This window comes from Candoia aspera, chromosome 7 (assembly GCF_035149785.1).
Source record: "Candoia aspera isolate rCanAsp1 chromosome 7, rCanAsp1.hap2, whole genome shotgun sequence".
In the NCBI taxonomy this organism is placed as follows: Eukaryota; Metazoa; Chordata; class Lepidosauria; order Squamata; family Boidae; genus Candoia; species Candoia aspera.
Window position 1 is genome coordinate 48,644,683 of NC_086159.1, and position 16,031 is coordinate 48,660,713.

Here is a 16,031-nt window from a genome sequence, read left to right on the forward strand (position 1 = left end):
AGGCATGACCAAGAGACTTGGAGAATATTTTGCATAAAGATTTAAATTGCTGCTGAAGTCTTTCATCAAAGCATTATTTTTTCCTATAATTAGTTGTTAAATAAGATTAATTCACATTCATTATAATTTATTTTGCCATTCAATATTATTTCAGTTTGTTTGATCAGTTTAAAAAATCCTAGAGGAAAAGTGTATCTTTGAAGTTTACAGTTGATTTCTGTTTCCTTAGAGATAGAAAACAATGATTCTTTACTAGCCATCCCTTATAAACTGAACAGCCTGAGAACATATAAAACATACGTTCAAGGGGGGGCATAGTGAATGGGGGATGATGGCTGGGCTCTGATGGCACCGAGGGCAAGAGCTGGTGCACCAGTGGGCCTACCATTTCCCTGTGGGTGATTGATTGTGGGCAAGGATGTATGAATGGATGGAAAGAGCCCTACTTCGAGCCAGAGACTCCGGAGGTCCAGGAGTGGGGGATAATGGACTAGGAGTCACTGGGGGCTGTAGGGCAGGGCACATCATTGAGGTGGTGATGGGCAGGGGTTGTTATGGCAGGAGCTGGAGGGTGGGCCATCTTCAGGGAAGACGCCCCTGGTGTTTGTTACCAGTGGCATGTTCCAGCCCTCTGTGCTCAAATCCAGGCCCTGGTCAGCAGATCCATAGGGGCCCTGGAAGTGGGGGTACCTCTTTCGGAAATGTGCCTGGCTGGGTTTATGGTATGGCACCAGCTGAGATCACAGGGCAGGGGAGGAGGAGTGGCAGTTGTCATCTGGGAGTCTCTGGTGGCCTTTAGGTGTGCTGCTCCACAAGTGGCCGGTTGTGAGACCCTGGTTTTCAAGTTGGGTTCCCAAGAACAGTTGGGAGTGTTGCTACTATACCCGCCGCTCGGCTGCATAGCAGCCTCCCTGCTTGAGCTGCTCAAGGCCCTCTCAGGGTTGGTGGTGGAGTTCTCCAGGCTTATGGTTCTGGGGAACTTCAACCTGCCATCCCTGGGGCAGGCCTTGGAGGTGGCTCAGGAGTTCATGGCTACCATGGCAGCCATGGGCCTGTCCCAGATAATTTGGGACTTGACTCAAGACAGTGGCCTCACCCCAGACTTAGTTTTCTTGTTGGAGCAGTGGCAATGTGATCTGAAGGGAAAGTTACAGCTGTCCCTATTGTCGTGGTCAGATCAGGCCCTGGTGGCCCTGAGATTCTCTTATACCAACCCCCTCCACAGGGAGACAGGACCCCTTCGATTGGTCCACCCATGGCGACTGATGGACCCAGGTGGCTATATCTGAGGATCTGCTGCACGGTCCAGCGGAGGCCCTGGCTGCGGCCTGGAATAGGGAGGTGGCTGGGGCCTTGGACAGGATTGCACCTGTGTGGCCTCTCTTGTCCCATCGAACCCAGCACTCCCCATGGTTTATGGAGGAGTTGAGGGTTCTGAAGAGGGTTAAGAGACACCTAGAATTCGACTGAACCCAGGTTAGAGCATCTATTAAGGCCTACCTTGTGGCGATAAAAGCGGCAAAGTGTCAATACTTCTCCACTATTATTGCATTTGCAGAATGCTGCTCGATGGCCCTGTTTAAGATCACTTGTTCCCTTCTGGGAAAGGTGGGCCTAGTGACCCAGCTACAGGGCTGTGCAGAGGAATTTGCTGATCATCTGCAGGACAAAATCGCTCAGATCCACTCCAAGTTAGACTCTAGGTGTGAGGCATGGTCTGGAGAGATACCAGGGGAACATGCTTACCCAGTTATCTGGGAACAGTTTGATCCTGTTGGATCTGAGGAAGTGGACAGGATCCTATGGACAGTAAATGCCACCACATATCATCTAGACCCATGCCCCTCCTGGCTGGTAAAAGCAGCCTGGGAGGTGATGTGGTTGGGTCCAGGTGATGGTTAATACATCTCTCAGAGAGGGGGTATTCCTGGCTGCCTTTAAGGAGACATTGGTGCATCCCCTCCTTAAGAAGCCATTGCTGTGCCCTACTGTTCTGGACAATTTTTGTCCAGTCTCCCATCTCCCCTTTTTTGGGAAAGTGGTTGAGAAAGTGCTGGCTTTGCAGCTCCAGAGGGTCCTGAAGGAAATGGATTATCTAGACCCCTTTCAGTCAGGTTTCAGGCCGGTTATGGGACAGAAACGGCATTGGTCGCACTTATGGATGATCTATGGCAGGAGCGGGATGGTGGCAGTGCATCCATCCTCGCTCTTCTTGATCTCTCAGCAGCTTTCAATACCATTCACCATGGTAGCCTTTTGGGGTGGCTCAGGAAGTTGGGGGTGGGTGGCGTGGTTTTATGCTGGTTTACCTCCTTCCTCCAGGGCCTGTCCCAATTGGTGGTGATTGGGAGCGAGAGATCTGACCCTTGGCCCCTTCTTTGTGGGGTGCTGCAGGGTTCGGTAGTCTCTCCACTCCTTTTCAACATCTACATGAAACTGCTGGGTAAGATCATCTGTCACCACAGGGTGAGGTATCATCAATATGCCGATGATCCTGAATTGTACACTCCATCCTGGGTGAGGGCTGTGACTGCCCTCTCTCGGTGTCTGAGATTGGCCCCATTGCTCCTGGCCTTCTGGAGGAGTCTGAAGACCTGGCTCTGCTGCCTCGCTTGGGGCAGAGAGGGGAATAGTTCTACATGGGGATGGCTGCTATCCTAGACCACTCCTCCCACATATGGGCTGTGTCAGATTCTTTTGCCACTTGGACTTTTTTACTTTTTTACTTTTATTGTATAATTATTTTTAGGAGTAATTTTATATTTATATATTGCTGTTTTAATCGATTATTTTCATTGTAAACTGCCCAGAGTCCCCCAATGGGAAGAGATGGGCTGGGACAAATTAAATAAATAAAATAAATAAATAAAATAAAAATATTTTTAGCAAGCAGACAAAATCTAGTAACTTTAAAAGTTAAGAAACGTGTTTTCTGAGTTCTTATTTAAGCAGAATATTAAGCAAAATGATGGGGGGGGGAAGTTAGCATGATGTAAGACCCCCAACATCTGCAGTTTATATGGAATGTACAGTAGAGAGTGTTAGGTGGACTTGTAGTGCAACTCACACATACAGCTCATTGGGTTTAATGGGCTTATATTGTAAATTAGCCTGGGAAGGTGAAAAACAAAAGAAGGCGATTGCAGTTGTTGCTAAAAAAAGATAGGGTTCATTTATGTATAGTAACTAGACAACCCATGACCTGTTGGGTCATCCTTCTTTCCACATATAATACAAGCTGGTGCCATTTCCCCTCCCTTGATAACCCTCAGCAGAGCCCTGGTGAATCCTCCTCCTCCTCCTCCAATCCGCGAAACTGCCTGCCACTTTGCTGGGGGGAGGGGGAACAAAGGGAGTCCAGAACCGTGAGGAAAACTGCACCCCGCTCCCCATCCTGGCGTGTCCCCAGTGTCAGGAATGAGGCGAAGAAACATCGCTGAGTCAGGAATGAAGCTCTTGTCTTTATTGTTTCTATCCTGTAACAGAATCTTGCCAAAACTGCGCAGAACTAGCAAACTCTAAAAGGAAAACTCCAGAAACTCTAAGGTGGGTCCTGTCTGATCCTCTTGGCTGGGTGCCCAAGGCTTTCTACACTGTGTGTGCATTTTCCCACTGGAAGGGGCCCCCTCCTTCCTCGCCAGCAATCTCCATAACATCACTTTCCCCCTCAGAAATGCATTCCATCACACCAAGGGCCTCCTCCAGGAATGAAAAGGACTCAGCTGCAACCACGGGTACCCCCTAGCCAGCCATACCTCGCCAGCAGGCATCCAAGTTAATACCCTTGTCCTTCCCTCGCCACCCACCACCATTAAGAGTTTTCAATTTTTTGGTCTTGGTTCCAAAGCAGCCAATCACTGCTTGCCTGTCGGGCCTTGCTGCCAGCTGATTAGGCTCAAGGGCCAGAGAGAGATGGGAAAGAGGGCAGGGATATGCTCCTTGCACACTATCTACAGGTTTCTGGGAAGTGTAGTCAGAAATCATGATCATGTGACCGCAGCTAACCTGGCGATGCTGCAGCAGCCACAACTTTGCAAGTAGAACTGGTGTGAAAATCCTTGAAATTTCAATATCACAGGAGTCATGGCTCCCAGAATTTAAGTTAGCCCATTTGAGGTACCTTGCTTCAAAAATTGTTGCCCTGTGATGTGCCATTCCGGCCAATTTAAGGTTACAAACAGACAAACGGGAGAGTTTTAGTATATAGATAATAATAACTACTACACTAGTAAATAGAATCACTTGCCTAATTAGTCTCTGGTATTTGAAAAATGATATTAGGATTATCAAAGTTATTTAGTTAATTTTAAAAAATCAGTTTCTTCACGTTTTGAAAATGTAAAATTCAGTCATTATCCAGATATGTTTCCAGAATAAGTCACAAAATATGGGTCCCTTGTGTACCATACAGAAAAAGTAAAGAGAAATGACTCTTTTATATTTGCAAAGTTGGAGAATAACCTTAAGTAGCATGGTAGATAAGATATGCCAAAAATTTCAAAGAATTTGATTGCTTACTATTTTGTGACATTTTAGTTGACCTTGTTATGGGGGTCAGTTTACTGTGATCTTTATAAGATATTGTTCACTCAGTCTAGAATTAAATCTTCATTTGTTCATGTAAGTACCTTTTTTTAACTTATTAGTTCTTTTCAAATTCTGTATACACCCATTCACAAATGACGACCCATCTTCAAATCCTTCTCTGTCTGAATGTTCCAAACCTCACAAATAGGGCAATAGCCCTCAAATACATTACCTCTTCCCATTTCTCCCTGGCTGCCATCTGCTCCAGATTTATCTGCTCTCTGTAGCATATCTGTAAGCTGCCACCATCTTTTCTACTTACAGCTCTGATTTAGAACCCCACAGTGTTATTTATTTAGCACTAAAACATGTGAATGGCTTTACAAGACCCAGATAAGACCCAATTATTTCTTCAAAAAACTTACATAAAACAAGAATTAAACACAAACCAGGGAAAGATTGGGAGGCAAGAAATCTGGGATTGGGATTGCTTTATATTTTACTTACTTGAAGTATTGAACTGAGAGGCAAAACCGTTCATTTCAGATTAAATCCAAGTCAAAAGACAAGCATGCGTCATCCTTCCAATTGTCAAGCTTTACACTAGAATGCAGAAGTTAATTTCCAGATACTTAACCCCTTATTTAGCGCTTAACTCAGCACAAGACTCTCAGATAAAATTGCACTAGATTAAATTTTTATTACAGACATGAATAAAGCCTTATACTCAACAGATGATTTGACCACTACAGTGCAGTGAAATCAAAGCCTACAGTTGTGCTCCAAAGTTTAAACTTAGGGCTGCCTTTCTGGACATTCTCTTGATGTGGGAGGCAACTCCACATTATTTATTCATTTATTTATTTATCAAAGTTTTATCACCACCCATCTCCCCCCACAGGGAGGGACTCTGGGCAGTTTACAGCAAAACAAGAGTGTGCATTACAGTCTTCCATAGCCCAGGAATGGCTGGGTATCACTTACCTTCATGCAAAAGAGAGTTGCTTCATTACACTGTATGGCTGAGAGAAAGCAGCAGAATATGAATCTTGATTTCACTATATACAATATAGGATTGCATTCCATACAGAGCAGTTACTGAAATGTTTTCAAAATGGCTGAGTTAGCTGTTCTACAGGAACTCTACTTAACAGAAGCTGTTATATTCTGTTTCTAAAACAGATGGTTTATCTGCTTCCAGTCCTGCTTGCCATGAAAAGCTTAACAATGATAGGGCAAGCCAGGTTCTGGAACCCTTGTCCAAGGAACAGAGAAACTGTCTCAGTGATGGAGGGGAGGCCACTGTAGGGAATGAAATGGGCTATTAAAGAAAAGAGATCAGTTACCACAACAATAGTGAGACTTCTGGTGGGGACAATGGCAGCTTGAGCTGGTTTTTTCCACTGTCTGCGGACTGACCTCTCAGAGTAGCTTTTTTTCTTGGGCTCAGGCAGGCTTCCCTGGCGCCCAGAAGCATTCTCTGGATTAAGGAGAACCCCAGGAGTCACTCCATGTGTTCTCCAGATGGCTGGTCACAGCCAGAAGTCAAAACAGCATTTCACGATTGACTGGTAAGCAATCAGCTGGGAGGCAGGGCCGTCATCTTCTTCCCAAGCCGCTCTGAAGCCAAAATGGACCTTAAAGCTGCCCACCCCATTTCTACAGCACTAAAGGTTTTTTGGGGGGGGGGGGGTTTGAATTTTACCGAAGACAAGCTTTCTACAACAAAGAAATGCGGAATCTCTTGGTGACTCTCATTATTTTTGAAAATTATTAACTTGGTAATTTGGCTTTTTATATATAATTTGTTAAATTGAGATTTAAAGAATTTTGTTTTTTTATTGCTTTTTTATTAAAGTGATTTTTGAGGAATATAAAATTTTCTCTTCTTCGTTGAATATGCAGATTGGAGTTCTGATGTATTTGCTTTCACTTTCCCATGGGAATGCTGTTTGTTACTACTTTTTATTTTCCTGATTGGCCACACCGGAGATAAAAAGGCTGGAGAGAGTGTTCAGTTACAGAGTTAATGACTTTACCTTCCTGAGGCACTAGAGGGCGCCATAATCTATCCTACTGTTAAGAAACATGGAGGAAATTAATTTGATATTTAAAGATCTCTACAATGCTGTTATTCAAGTCTTGGAGCATTTCTCAGAATTTGTGGAGTCCAAATTGTCACAAGAATCGAGAGAAACTGGTAAGGCTGAAAACTGCCTTATGAGTAAAGCGGCTTCTCCAAAGAAAAAGATGAGAATTGGTGACTTACGTTTAAATAGTCAAAGGAAAATTGAGTTGTCGAAAGTTGAAGATAAGAAGGCCGTGTTGCTACCTCACCATGATCGAGAAAGAGAATTAAACTGTAGAGGCTGGAAGATTTTGGACAAATATTTGGGCTTTTTAAAGCAGGTTGTAGAATTTGAAATTGACAAGAAGAAAGCTCTGTACATAATCCTGAGACATGTAAATGCCTTGGTTTACTTTGATGTGGGATAATTGTCTAAATGTGTTGATCAGGATGGTTCCTTAAAGGTTTGGATAAATGGCTGTGCTGTTTTGAAAATTCTTACATTTTTGGTAAATGCCTAGGTTATTGTTTTAATGTGGTTATCAGGATGGTTTTTTAAGGGTTTGGGTAAATGTTTATGCTGTTTGGATAATTCTTATATTTTTGGTTACTGTTAGTTTAGTTGGCAGATAGGAGCAAATTATAGCGAAGAAGGAAAGTGTTTGTTACTGTATCAGGTTCCAAATTATGTTTGAAGGGTTTTATATGTTTTTCTTTAATTGGGAGGTAATTTTGTTTTAGAAGGGAATGTAATAATGAGAATTTAAATGCTTTATAGAAATAATGTTTAATATGAATTGGAGTAAGAAATTGATATTGATTTATGTATATCTTTGTTGTAGAAAGTCAGAAGTCACTTCGTAATCGTTTGTTTTTGTGCTTTTTCACACCTTTTTAGTTCCGTTTCTTTTTCTTTGTAGGCTTCTTTGTTTCAATCTTTTTAGTTTTTATGTATATTTTAAAAATGCTTTAATAAAATTTTCTAAAAAAACCTACCACAACAATAGTGATCAGGCTATTGATGATAAATTTCAAGGAAACTGTACCCAGATACCCTGTAGGGAGGGGAAGGGATAACAGTCCAGATGGCTTGTTGTCAAAGGCTCAGTATGGCAACAAAGTGTAATGAAGAAACATAGGCCTTGACATCTGCTCTAATGAAAAATCACCAAAGGTCATAGATTAGGAGCTGAGTTGTTTTAAATATTTCAAAATGTTAATCTTACCAGTTATTGTGACAGAGCTGCAATCCTTCCTCCCAGGTGAGAGATCTAGCCAGAAGTTGTGGCACAATTCTCCCTGTTTCCAGGAAAGGGAGAGTAAGAGGACAAAGCCCCAACCCAAGGTCATCTCTGAGTCTGAATATATAGATTCTGTTCTTCCTAAGCATGGATTAGATCAGTTGGGAAAGAGTTTCACAAGTACAATACATTGCTAATGCTTCAGAGAGGGGAGTTTTAATAGAACACTCATTTTGAAGTGACAGGTTATTCACAATATAGTCATAGTCTTATGTGCATTGGCTCAAATTTTCTTGAGCAAATAGCTGAGCTCTGCTAGATTTCAGTTCCATAGGTTCAGCTGCTGAAGATTCAGCTTTGTAAGTATGAAAGAAAGAGCAGAGCAGAGTGGCACCTTCCTTTTCTGTCCAATGCCTTAAATCTTCTATTAGTACCCATGCACACTTGGATGAAAGCTGCCATGGTCTCTGGGATGCCCTCTTCAAACTGGTCAGTAAAGTCTCTATTATTCCATATCACATCCTGAACTAACAGCTGAAACTTAATAGCATAACATCCTGAGAGCACTTAATAGCATTCTTAAGCAATGAATAATTACTTCGTTGTAAGTGATAGATTTCACAATCAGCAGTCACTTGTTCAAGTTAGCTCTCAGGTTTGCTACAAAATAGGTGTAGATGTACAATTGTAGGCTGTTCTGAATCAGAATGAGAGATCTCCATTTTACATCTCCCTCAGTTATGCACTACTTATAAAACAGGTGAGTTTGTTCACTGAGGAAGTAATCTGATCTCAGGGAAATGTAATGTTTATATAGAGTTAGGGAGGCAATAATTTGCTTAGATTCTATCATAATTCTAAGGCTGTGGTTCCCAAACTGTGCTAAGGTGCCATGGAGCACTGCAGTGAACTCACAGGGGCACCATGGATATTTAAAATTTTTGCAACGTCCATTTATGAAGCTAGGTTTTGTGACATCCATTTGTGTCATCATATCTTTGTGAAACTAAGGGTGCTGTGAACCAAGAAAGTTTGGAAACCTCTGTTCTAAGTCAAAGAGGCTAATACTCAGTGCTGAAGAGCTGTAACTGTAGCTTTTCCATCAACAGCTAAATGGTCACATACTGGACAAAGGCGTTAACAATTTGATCAACCTTTATCAGGTTATAAGAGGGTCTACAGCCATAGTTTAATCCTTGGTCTCTAGGCAACATGTCTCTGGCCATAGCAATGGGAGTTATCCTGTCATGATTCATACCTGGACATGACAATACAACTTAGCTCTCTACTTAATACTTTATTCAGCAATTGTCTTATTTTGGCAGAAAACTCTCTGATACACACTGATGTATATAAATCAAATCAAAATTATATTATGGCCCTTGGGCCAGAGAACACTACAATATAAATACATAAACCTTTAATCTATATACTACTAAAACTCTTGTCTCTGTCTGTTTGTAACCTTTAATTGGCTGAAATGGTGCATCATAGGGCAACAATTTTTGAACCAAGGTAACTCAAATGGACTAACTTACAGAATGCATCCAAAATTTGTGACCCATTACTCCCATGGGATTGAAATTTAGCAAAGTTGTGGCTGCTTCAGTGCCACCGCACCTTCTGACTATACTTCCTAGAAACCCGCTGGTTGCATGGTGCAAGAGAAGTTGGGAAGGGCAAAACCCTGCCCTCTTTCCCACCTACCTCTGGCCCCTGTACCCAGTTGGCTGGTGGCAAAGCCCGACAGGTAAGAGGCGATTGGCTGCTTTGGAACTGAGGCTGAAATTTGAAATATCTTGATGGTGGTGGCGCTGCGGGTTAAACCACTGAGCTGCTGAGCTTGCCGATCGGAAGGTCGGCGGTTTGAATCCATGTGACGGGGTGAGCTCCCGTTGCTAGTCCCAGCTCCTGCCAACCTAGTAGTTCGAAAACATGCAAATGTGAGTAGATTAATAGGTACCGCTTCGGTGGGCAGTAACAGCGTTCCATGTAGTCATGCCGGCCACATGACCACGGAACTGTCTACGAACAAATGCTGGCTCTTTGGCTTTGAAATGGAGATGAGCACTGCCCCCTAGAGTTGGACATGACTGGACTTAATGTCAAGGGAAACCTTTACCTTTACTAATGGCGGTGAGCGGTGAGGAAAGGACAAGGGAGTGACTCGGATGCCTGCTGGCAAGGTAGGGCTTTCTGGGGGTCGCTGGCAGTTGACAGGTGAGCCCTCTTCCTCCCTGAAGGGAGGGGGCCCCTGGGTATATGCTGGGATGGGGAGCGGGGTGCAGTTTTCCTCATGGTCTGTGGCTCCCTTTGTTCCCCCTCATCCCAGGAAAGGGGCAGCCAAGGAGGAGGAAAAGTGATTTCCATTGCTCCCTTGCCAGCTTCCCACAAGCAAAGTCAATGGGGAAGCCAGCAGGAAATTGAAAGTCGCTCCAGCTCCCACTGCTTTTTTGCCTGCCTGTGGTCATTCTGTTTCTCTGTTTAGGTAAGGAAATATCTCTGAAAGGATGACCCAATGGGTCACGGGTTGTCTAGTTATTAATAAAACTAAAAATGTGTATAAGGCTTCTTAATCTTTATTGTAGACAAGAACGAAGTATTATACACAACAGATGATTTGCCCTTTGCAGTGCATTGAAATCAAAGTCTAGGGCTGCATTCCAGAGTTTAAACCCTAGGCTTTTTTCCTCCTGTCTTTCTGCTTGGACATTCTATTGATGTGGAAGGCAGCTCAATTATGTTTTACATAATAGTTCTCTCTAGCCTGGGAATCATTGGTTGCATTCATACGTTTAGGACTGCACACTGAGACTGATCCAAATCTGATGATTACTTTTCAGCAATTTGATTGTCCATAATTATTTAATCAGCACTTGATAATAGCAACGGATGTGATAAATGAATAGAAAGATAGTAATTAGGAAGTCATATTAGTCTGTAGCAGCTGTGTGTACCCAGGAAGCCTGGAAGGGCAAGAAATATAATTATATTACTTTGGGAAATTGTTCATGTCTTTGCAGCAGGTGTATCTTCAGATTTCTTATCTTTACTATCTTATCTTCACCCTCATTCTGTAGACTGTTTTATTTTAAACTGAGTTTTCAGTTCTGTGTTTTACTATGGTGTGCAAATATATTATATAATTTACTTTGCTGTTTGATTTCACTGTGATCTTTTTACTTAGTGTGTATTGGGTGTGAATTCATCTGTATTTCAGAAAGCACATTCATGGTAGCATAATATGTGGTACCTATGAGGCAGAGGCAGAGTTGCAACTGACATTTTCATCCTCAGCTAATCTATTTGTGATCAAAAAGAAATTTGTTTTTAATTGTGTACATCTCTGTATCTGAATAGTACTTTGGAGCAACCATAGGGACTTCAGTATTTTGGTATGAGGTGATGGAAAACTGCAAATAGGACAGCAGAGTGCTATATGTAGCTCTCACAGCACCCTCAGGAGCTAGTATCAGCCACTCAATTTCAACTCCAAAGTAGAATCTTTTTTGAAAACAAGCAGCAGCAACATATTTTTGGCAAATGCAGTGGGAAACTAAGTGTCATCCCAGAAGAACCCTCTGATATGATGGAGTATATACTGCTCATTGTCTTGAAAGAGACAGTAGTATTTCTGTGGCAAGTGTTGGAAGTAGCAGGCAGAGGCAGCATTCTCAGATGTCCTTTTTAATTCTGCCTCATTACTCTTAAAGACAGTGATTTTGAATCTCTATATAAGAGTTGGGATTTTATAAGGATCACTTCCATCTCAGGTACAATACCTGCCTGTAGTGTAAAAAAGACCTAAACAAGGGAAGGGAACATAAATACTGCACACCTACTTGACTCTTCCTCTTCTTGAGAATGCTGTCCATGTCTGTCAAGAAGGAGCTAAGGAGCTAAGAAACCAACCTGCAATAAGAAAAATGCTGTTATAAAGTAGAAGGAGCATGAAAAGCCCTTCTCTTAGCCTACTTTTTCTCAGTAAACAAAAGTAGAATTTTTGGCAGGCCACTACCATTAAACATGGATCCAGGGGATAGTAGCTCTAAAGAGTGAAATGGATCCCCATCTCACTGACATGGGATGATGAAAAATTTGGCCAGATGGAGATTGTTTAGGTTTGGCTGCTCAATAGAGCTTGTAGTCTATTATTATACTTGTACATTATGCATGGTTATCTTGTATCACCTTTAGCACAACAATTATACGACCCCAGGGCAGCCAAAGAAAGTGCTGACTCAGTGATAGGGGACAGATGGTGTTCTTCACCTAATATTTGGAGCTTCAGAGAAGTGCCCTGCCTGAATTAATTGGAGTTATATGCACAAGGTATTAGGCAGGATTGCATGCCTTCTTCCATCCTTCTTCTGTTTAGTTGCCCTAAAAAGGACAATGATTCAACACTGTATTTTGCATTATGCTGTTCAAATACAATGCCATGATATATATACATATGAATTTTATCCCACCTTTTTTTTCATATACAATTTAAGGTGGCAAACATACCTAACACTCCTTCCTCCTACTTTCCCCACAACAATAACCCTATGAGGTAAGTTGGGCTGAGAGAGAGTGACTGGCCCAAAGTCACCCAGCCAGTTTTTCAGGCCTAAGGCAGGACTAGAACTCATAGTCTGTCAAGAGAAACAGGCCAAGAACCACAATAACTCAATGTATTCAACTCTAGTTCTTTATTGTTCTTACCATACAGACAAAATCTTGCCAGACTGAATGTGCTCTAACTGACCTAAGTGTAAATAATCAGCCAGGCTCCAGGGCGGAGCTGCCCTGAACCTCTTGGCTTTCCCACAAACAGAATCCAGACTGTGAAATCTCTTATCTGCCTGGAATGCACGCCCTCTTCCCTAGGAATGAGGGGCAGCTCCAAAATCCACCACACGGTCTCCTGGTTTCTAGGCCAGCACCTTAACCACTACACCAGATTGGCTTTATATTTCTCAGTAGAGAAGGGTTTGCTTGGTAAAAATAGATTGTTGACAAAAAGGGATTGGCATGAAAGTTCCATGCAAGGCAACACAGTAAGAGTGTAGGTTCAGGAATTAGTTGGAAAATATTTGCCGGATGCTCACGTAAACGTCAGTAACTTTTTACATTAAATTTGGTAAACTACTTAAATTTAGAAGAGGTTACTGTGATAGCTAATTTCTTCAGGTGGTATTAACATTTTTTTAAAAATAAGAATCATATCACAAATGGGAAAAGGCCACTTGTTTGCAGATAGACTTTATCTCTTCAGAAAAGTCTATGACTGCAAGTTTTATCCACTTTATAAAGCAACATATATTTGTTGCCTGTGAGCTGCTGAGAGTTACATGACAAAGCAATTCACTCTGTCTCTGATGATGCCAGCCATAGCTGCTGGCGAATCAACAGAATGAAAGAGGACCACAACCATTCATCACAAAAGATCATCACTATGATATTAGGTGCGGTTGAATAATAATCTATATTCTACTATACTCTCATGTCTGTTTGTCTCTTTGTAACCTTCAATTGGGCAAAACAGCTTGCAATTTTCCTCGCAGTCCGTGTCTCCTTTTGTTCCCCATCCCCCCAGCAAAGTGGCAGGCGGTTCTGCAGGTCATCTGAGGAGCAGGAGTGATTTCCAATGCCAGCTTCCCACAAGCAAAGTCAATGGGGAAGCCAGCAGGAAGTTGGAGGTCACTCCTGCTCCCACTGCCCACCTGTGGTCATTCTGTTTCTCTGTTTAGGTAAGGAAATATCTCTGAAAGGATGACCCAACCAGGTCACAGGTTGTCTAGTCAGTTATAAACATAGAGTTCAAGATTTCCATTATAATTTTTGGATTCATCCCTGAGTTGAATTGGGCAAGCTCCAAGTATGTCTGAAGCAAATTGAATATTTTCTGAATTACTGGATAGCTGTCTGAATTTGGTAATTCCTGCTTAACCTTACTCAAAACTCAAATACTATTTTTTTAATTTAGCCATTTATTGATGTTTGTTTTTAACTTCCGATGTAAAGGTTTTAGTGGCTGAATTCCTTTAGTTTAATCTATCACATGTCTCTGTCTTATACTATGATTATTGCTTTTATATATCTTGGATTTTCTTTCCATGATGTTCCAAAATATTATGTGCTAATTGGGCCCTTTTAGAAAAGATAACATTAATTTCGTCTTCTGTATACCCATTATTGGTTGGGTATCATTATATCAATTAAATGATTGGTCTATTTGACTTTCTTCAATTTAAAGGCTCTTGTTGATAATCTGCAACATAATTATATTAATATATTGAATTTGAAGAGTAATATTTTTGTCATTTGTTTTAGTAGGAAAACACTGTATTTGTTTAAAACACTTAAAAGACACAATGTATATCTTTCTTATACACAAATGTTCTGCCATTAATCCCAGTTCTGTTTCATACAACTCATCCTAGTACTTGACGTGTGTTTGTTTCTTAGGCAAACGTGTAAAACCATTCAAGAACAAGGAGATTTCTGCAGTGCCTGATGACAATTTTTGATTATTCCACACACACAAAATAATCTGGCTCCACGTTTGGAGCAATAGTTGTGATGAATCCTAATCTTGGTCGGATTCTCAGGAAGGGTCAGAAGGTGCATTGAGGAGGACAGAGTCAAAACTACTCCTGAAAGATGCTCCAGCCTTGGTTTGTTATCAAAGAACAGCAGGTGTGTACAAATTCAGGTAGTTGTAGCAAAATTTAAAATATCAGATTGTTTCTTAAATATATTTTATTTATTCTTTCATGAAAGTATTTGTTAAACTGCTTCACAACACTAACTAGACCAAAAGCAGTTTAAATAGCAGAACAAAAACAAATCAAATGCCAAAAATTAACTAAAATTCAGATTTGAGTTGAAAACCTTTAATTATATTACATTATAAAAATCAGAGAGATAAAATTGTTTTCACTTCCCTTTTAAATGCCACCATTCCACCTTTAAGATAAAATTTTATAATTGAGGTGTTGCTATCAGAAACACCCTCTCTCACTAAAATGCAGAGTACTGTTTGATTAAAAAATGTAAATCATAGAAAAAATTTCATTTCTGATAAGGAAAAGCATTCTGGGGTTACCTGTGGAGTCACTTTAAAAATAACATTGTGCAGCTTCCATTACCAAAACGATGTATTTGTTATCAAACAGATTTTGCGGATTTTATTGGTTGTACCCTGAGAAAATATTACTGTCTGTAATGTGCTATTAATAATTTTTTTTTGCAGTTTAGTGTAATTGCTATAAGCGCTTACTGGAACTTTCCTATAGGAATATGTACTCTCCTAAATATACAACGTATAAAAATATATATCAATGTTTAAACAATCACTTCTTATAATTTGTAGGATGATATATTTAACATGGTAAAAATGTGTATTAAGATGTTGGCTGAATCTACTGTAGTACATAGGTATGCGTCTGCAATATACATTGGGGGTGCACTTTCATTGAGAGTTTGGGTATGCATTGCTTCCTAGAGTATATTTACACCGAGAGTGTGTGTTCTGACTTTGGTGAATGCACTTGTGTTATACAGGCTTAGTACAGATCTTACACATTGTACTTTTGTTTTGGAGAAAATAGTGATTTATTCCTTAGCAACCCCCCTCCCCCCATTTCCCGGCAATTGCTTCTGCTAAGGCCCTTTTCTCTCATTTAGGATTACCTACATAACTACCTACTGTACCTTTCTGCTGCCTCATCACTAGAATAATTCTAGGCAGATTCTGACTATTGAAGAGAACTCACTGAGTATGTTAGGCTAGGTTAGCTACTATATGGATGGAAGCGATACTTTCAGTCTTTGAACCATTGCATATACATACATTCATTTCTGTTTTAACTTCCACTACAACTTTAGTATAGTTAGAGTACAGAATCCTGGTTATGTGTAAGTGATCAGTTTCCAAAATGGAATGTGCCAGTCTTTAAGCTTTCAGGAAATCTACACCTCAGCTGAAAAGCTTTTTTCTTAATTCACTGATACATAATGAGGTGATGTAATTTCAACTCTGTGGAAAAGGGAAATTTTAATATCTTAAATTGATATTAAAGTTACGGTCAACATAGTTGAGTTATGGTCAACATAGGCACCATATTTCTTCTTATTTTACTGGTTTCATTTCATTATTTCCAGTATTTATATACTACCAGACTCTTCATATGTCAATTCTTTATGAA

At 40.9% G+C, this 16,031-nt stretch overlaps 1 protein-coding gene across 1 annotated transcript in view; it reads left to right on the forward strand.

The window, feature by feature from the left end:
- TAFA2 (TAFA chemokine like family member 2) overlaps positions 1 to 16,031 on the forward strand; it is a 148,945-nt gene that overhangs the window by 120,063 nt on the left and 12,851 nt on the right. Inside the window, exon 5 of the mRNA XM_063308655.1 lies at positions 14,290 to 14,520. Coding sequence (XP_063164725.1) covers positions 14,290 to 14,301 — 12 coding nt within the window. The 3' untranslated portion in view covers positions 14,302 to 14,520. The remainder of the gene's footprint in view (positions 1 to 14,289; positions 14,521 to 16,031) is intronic.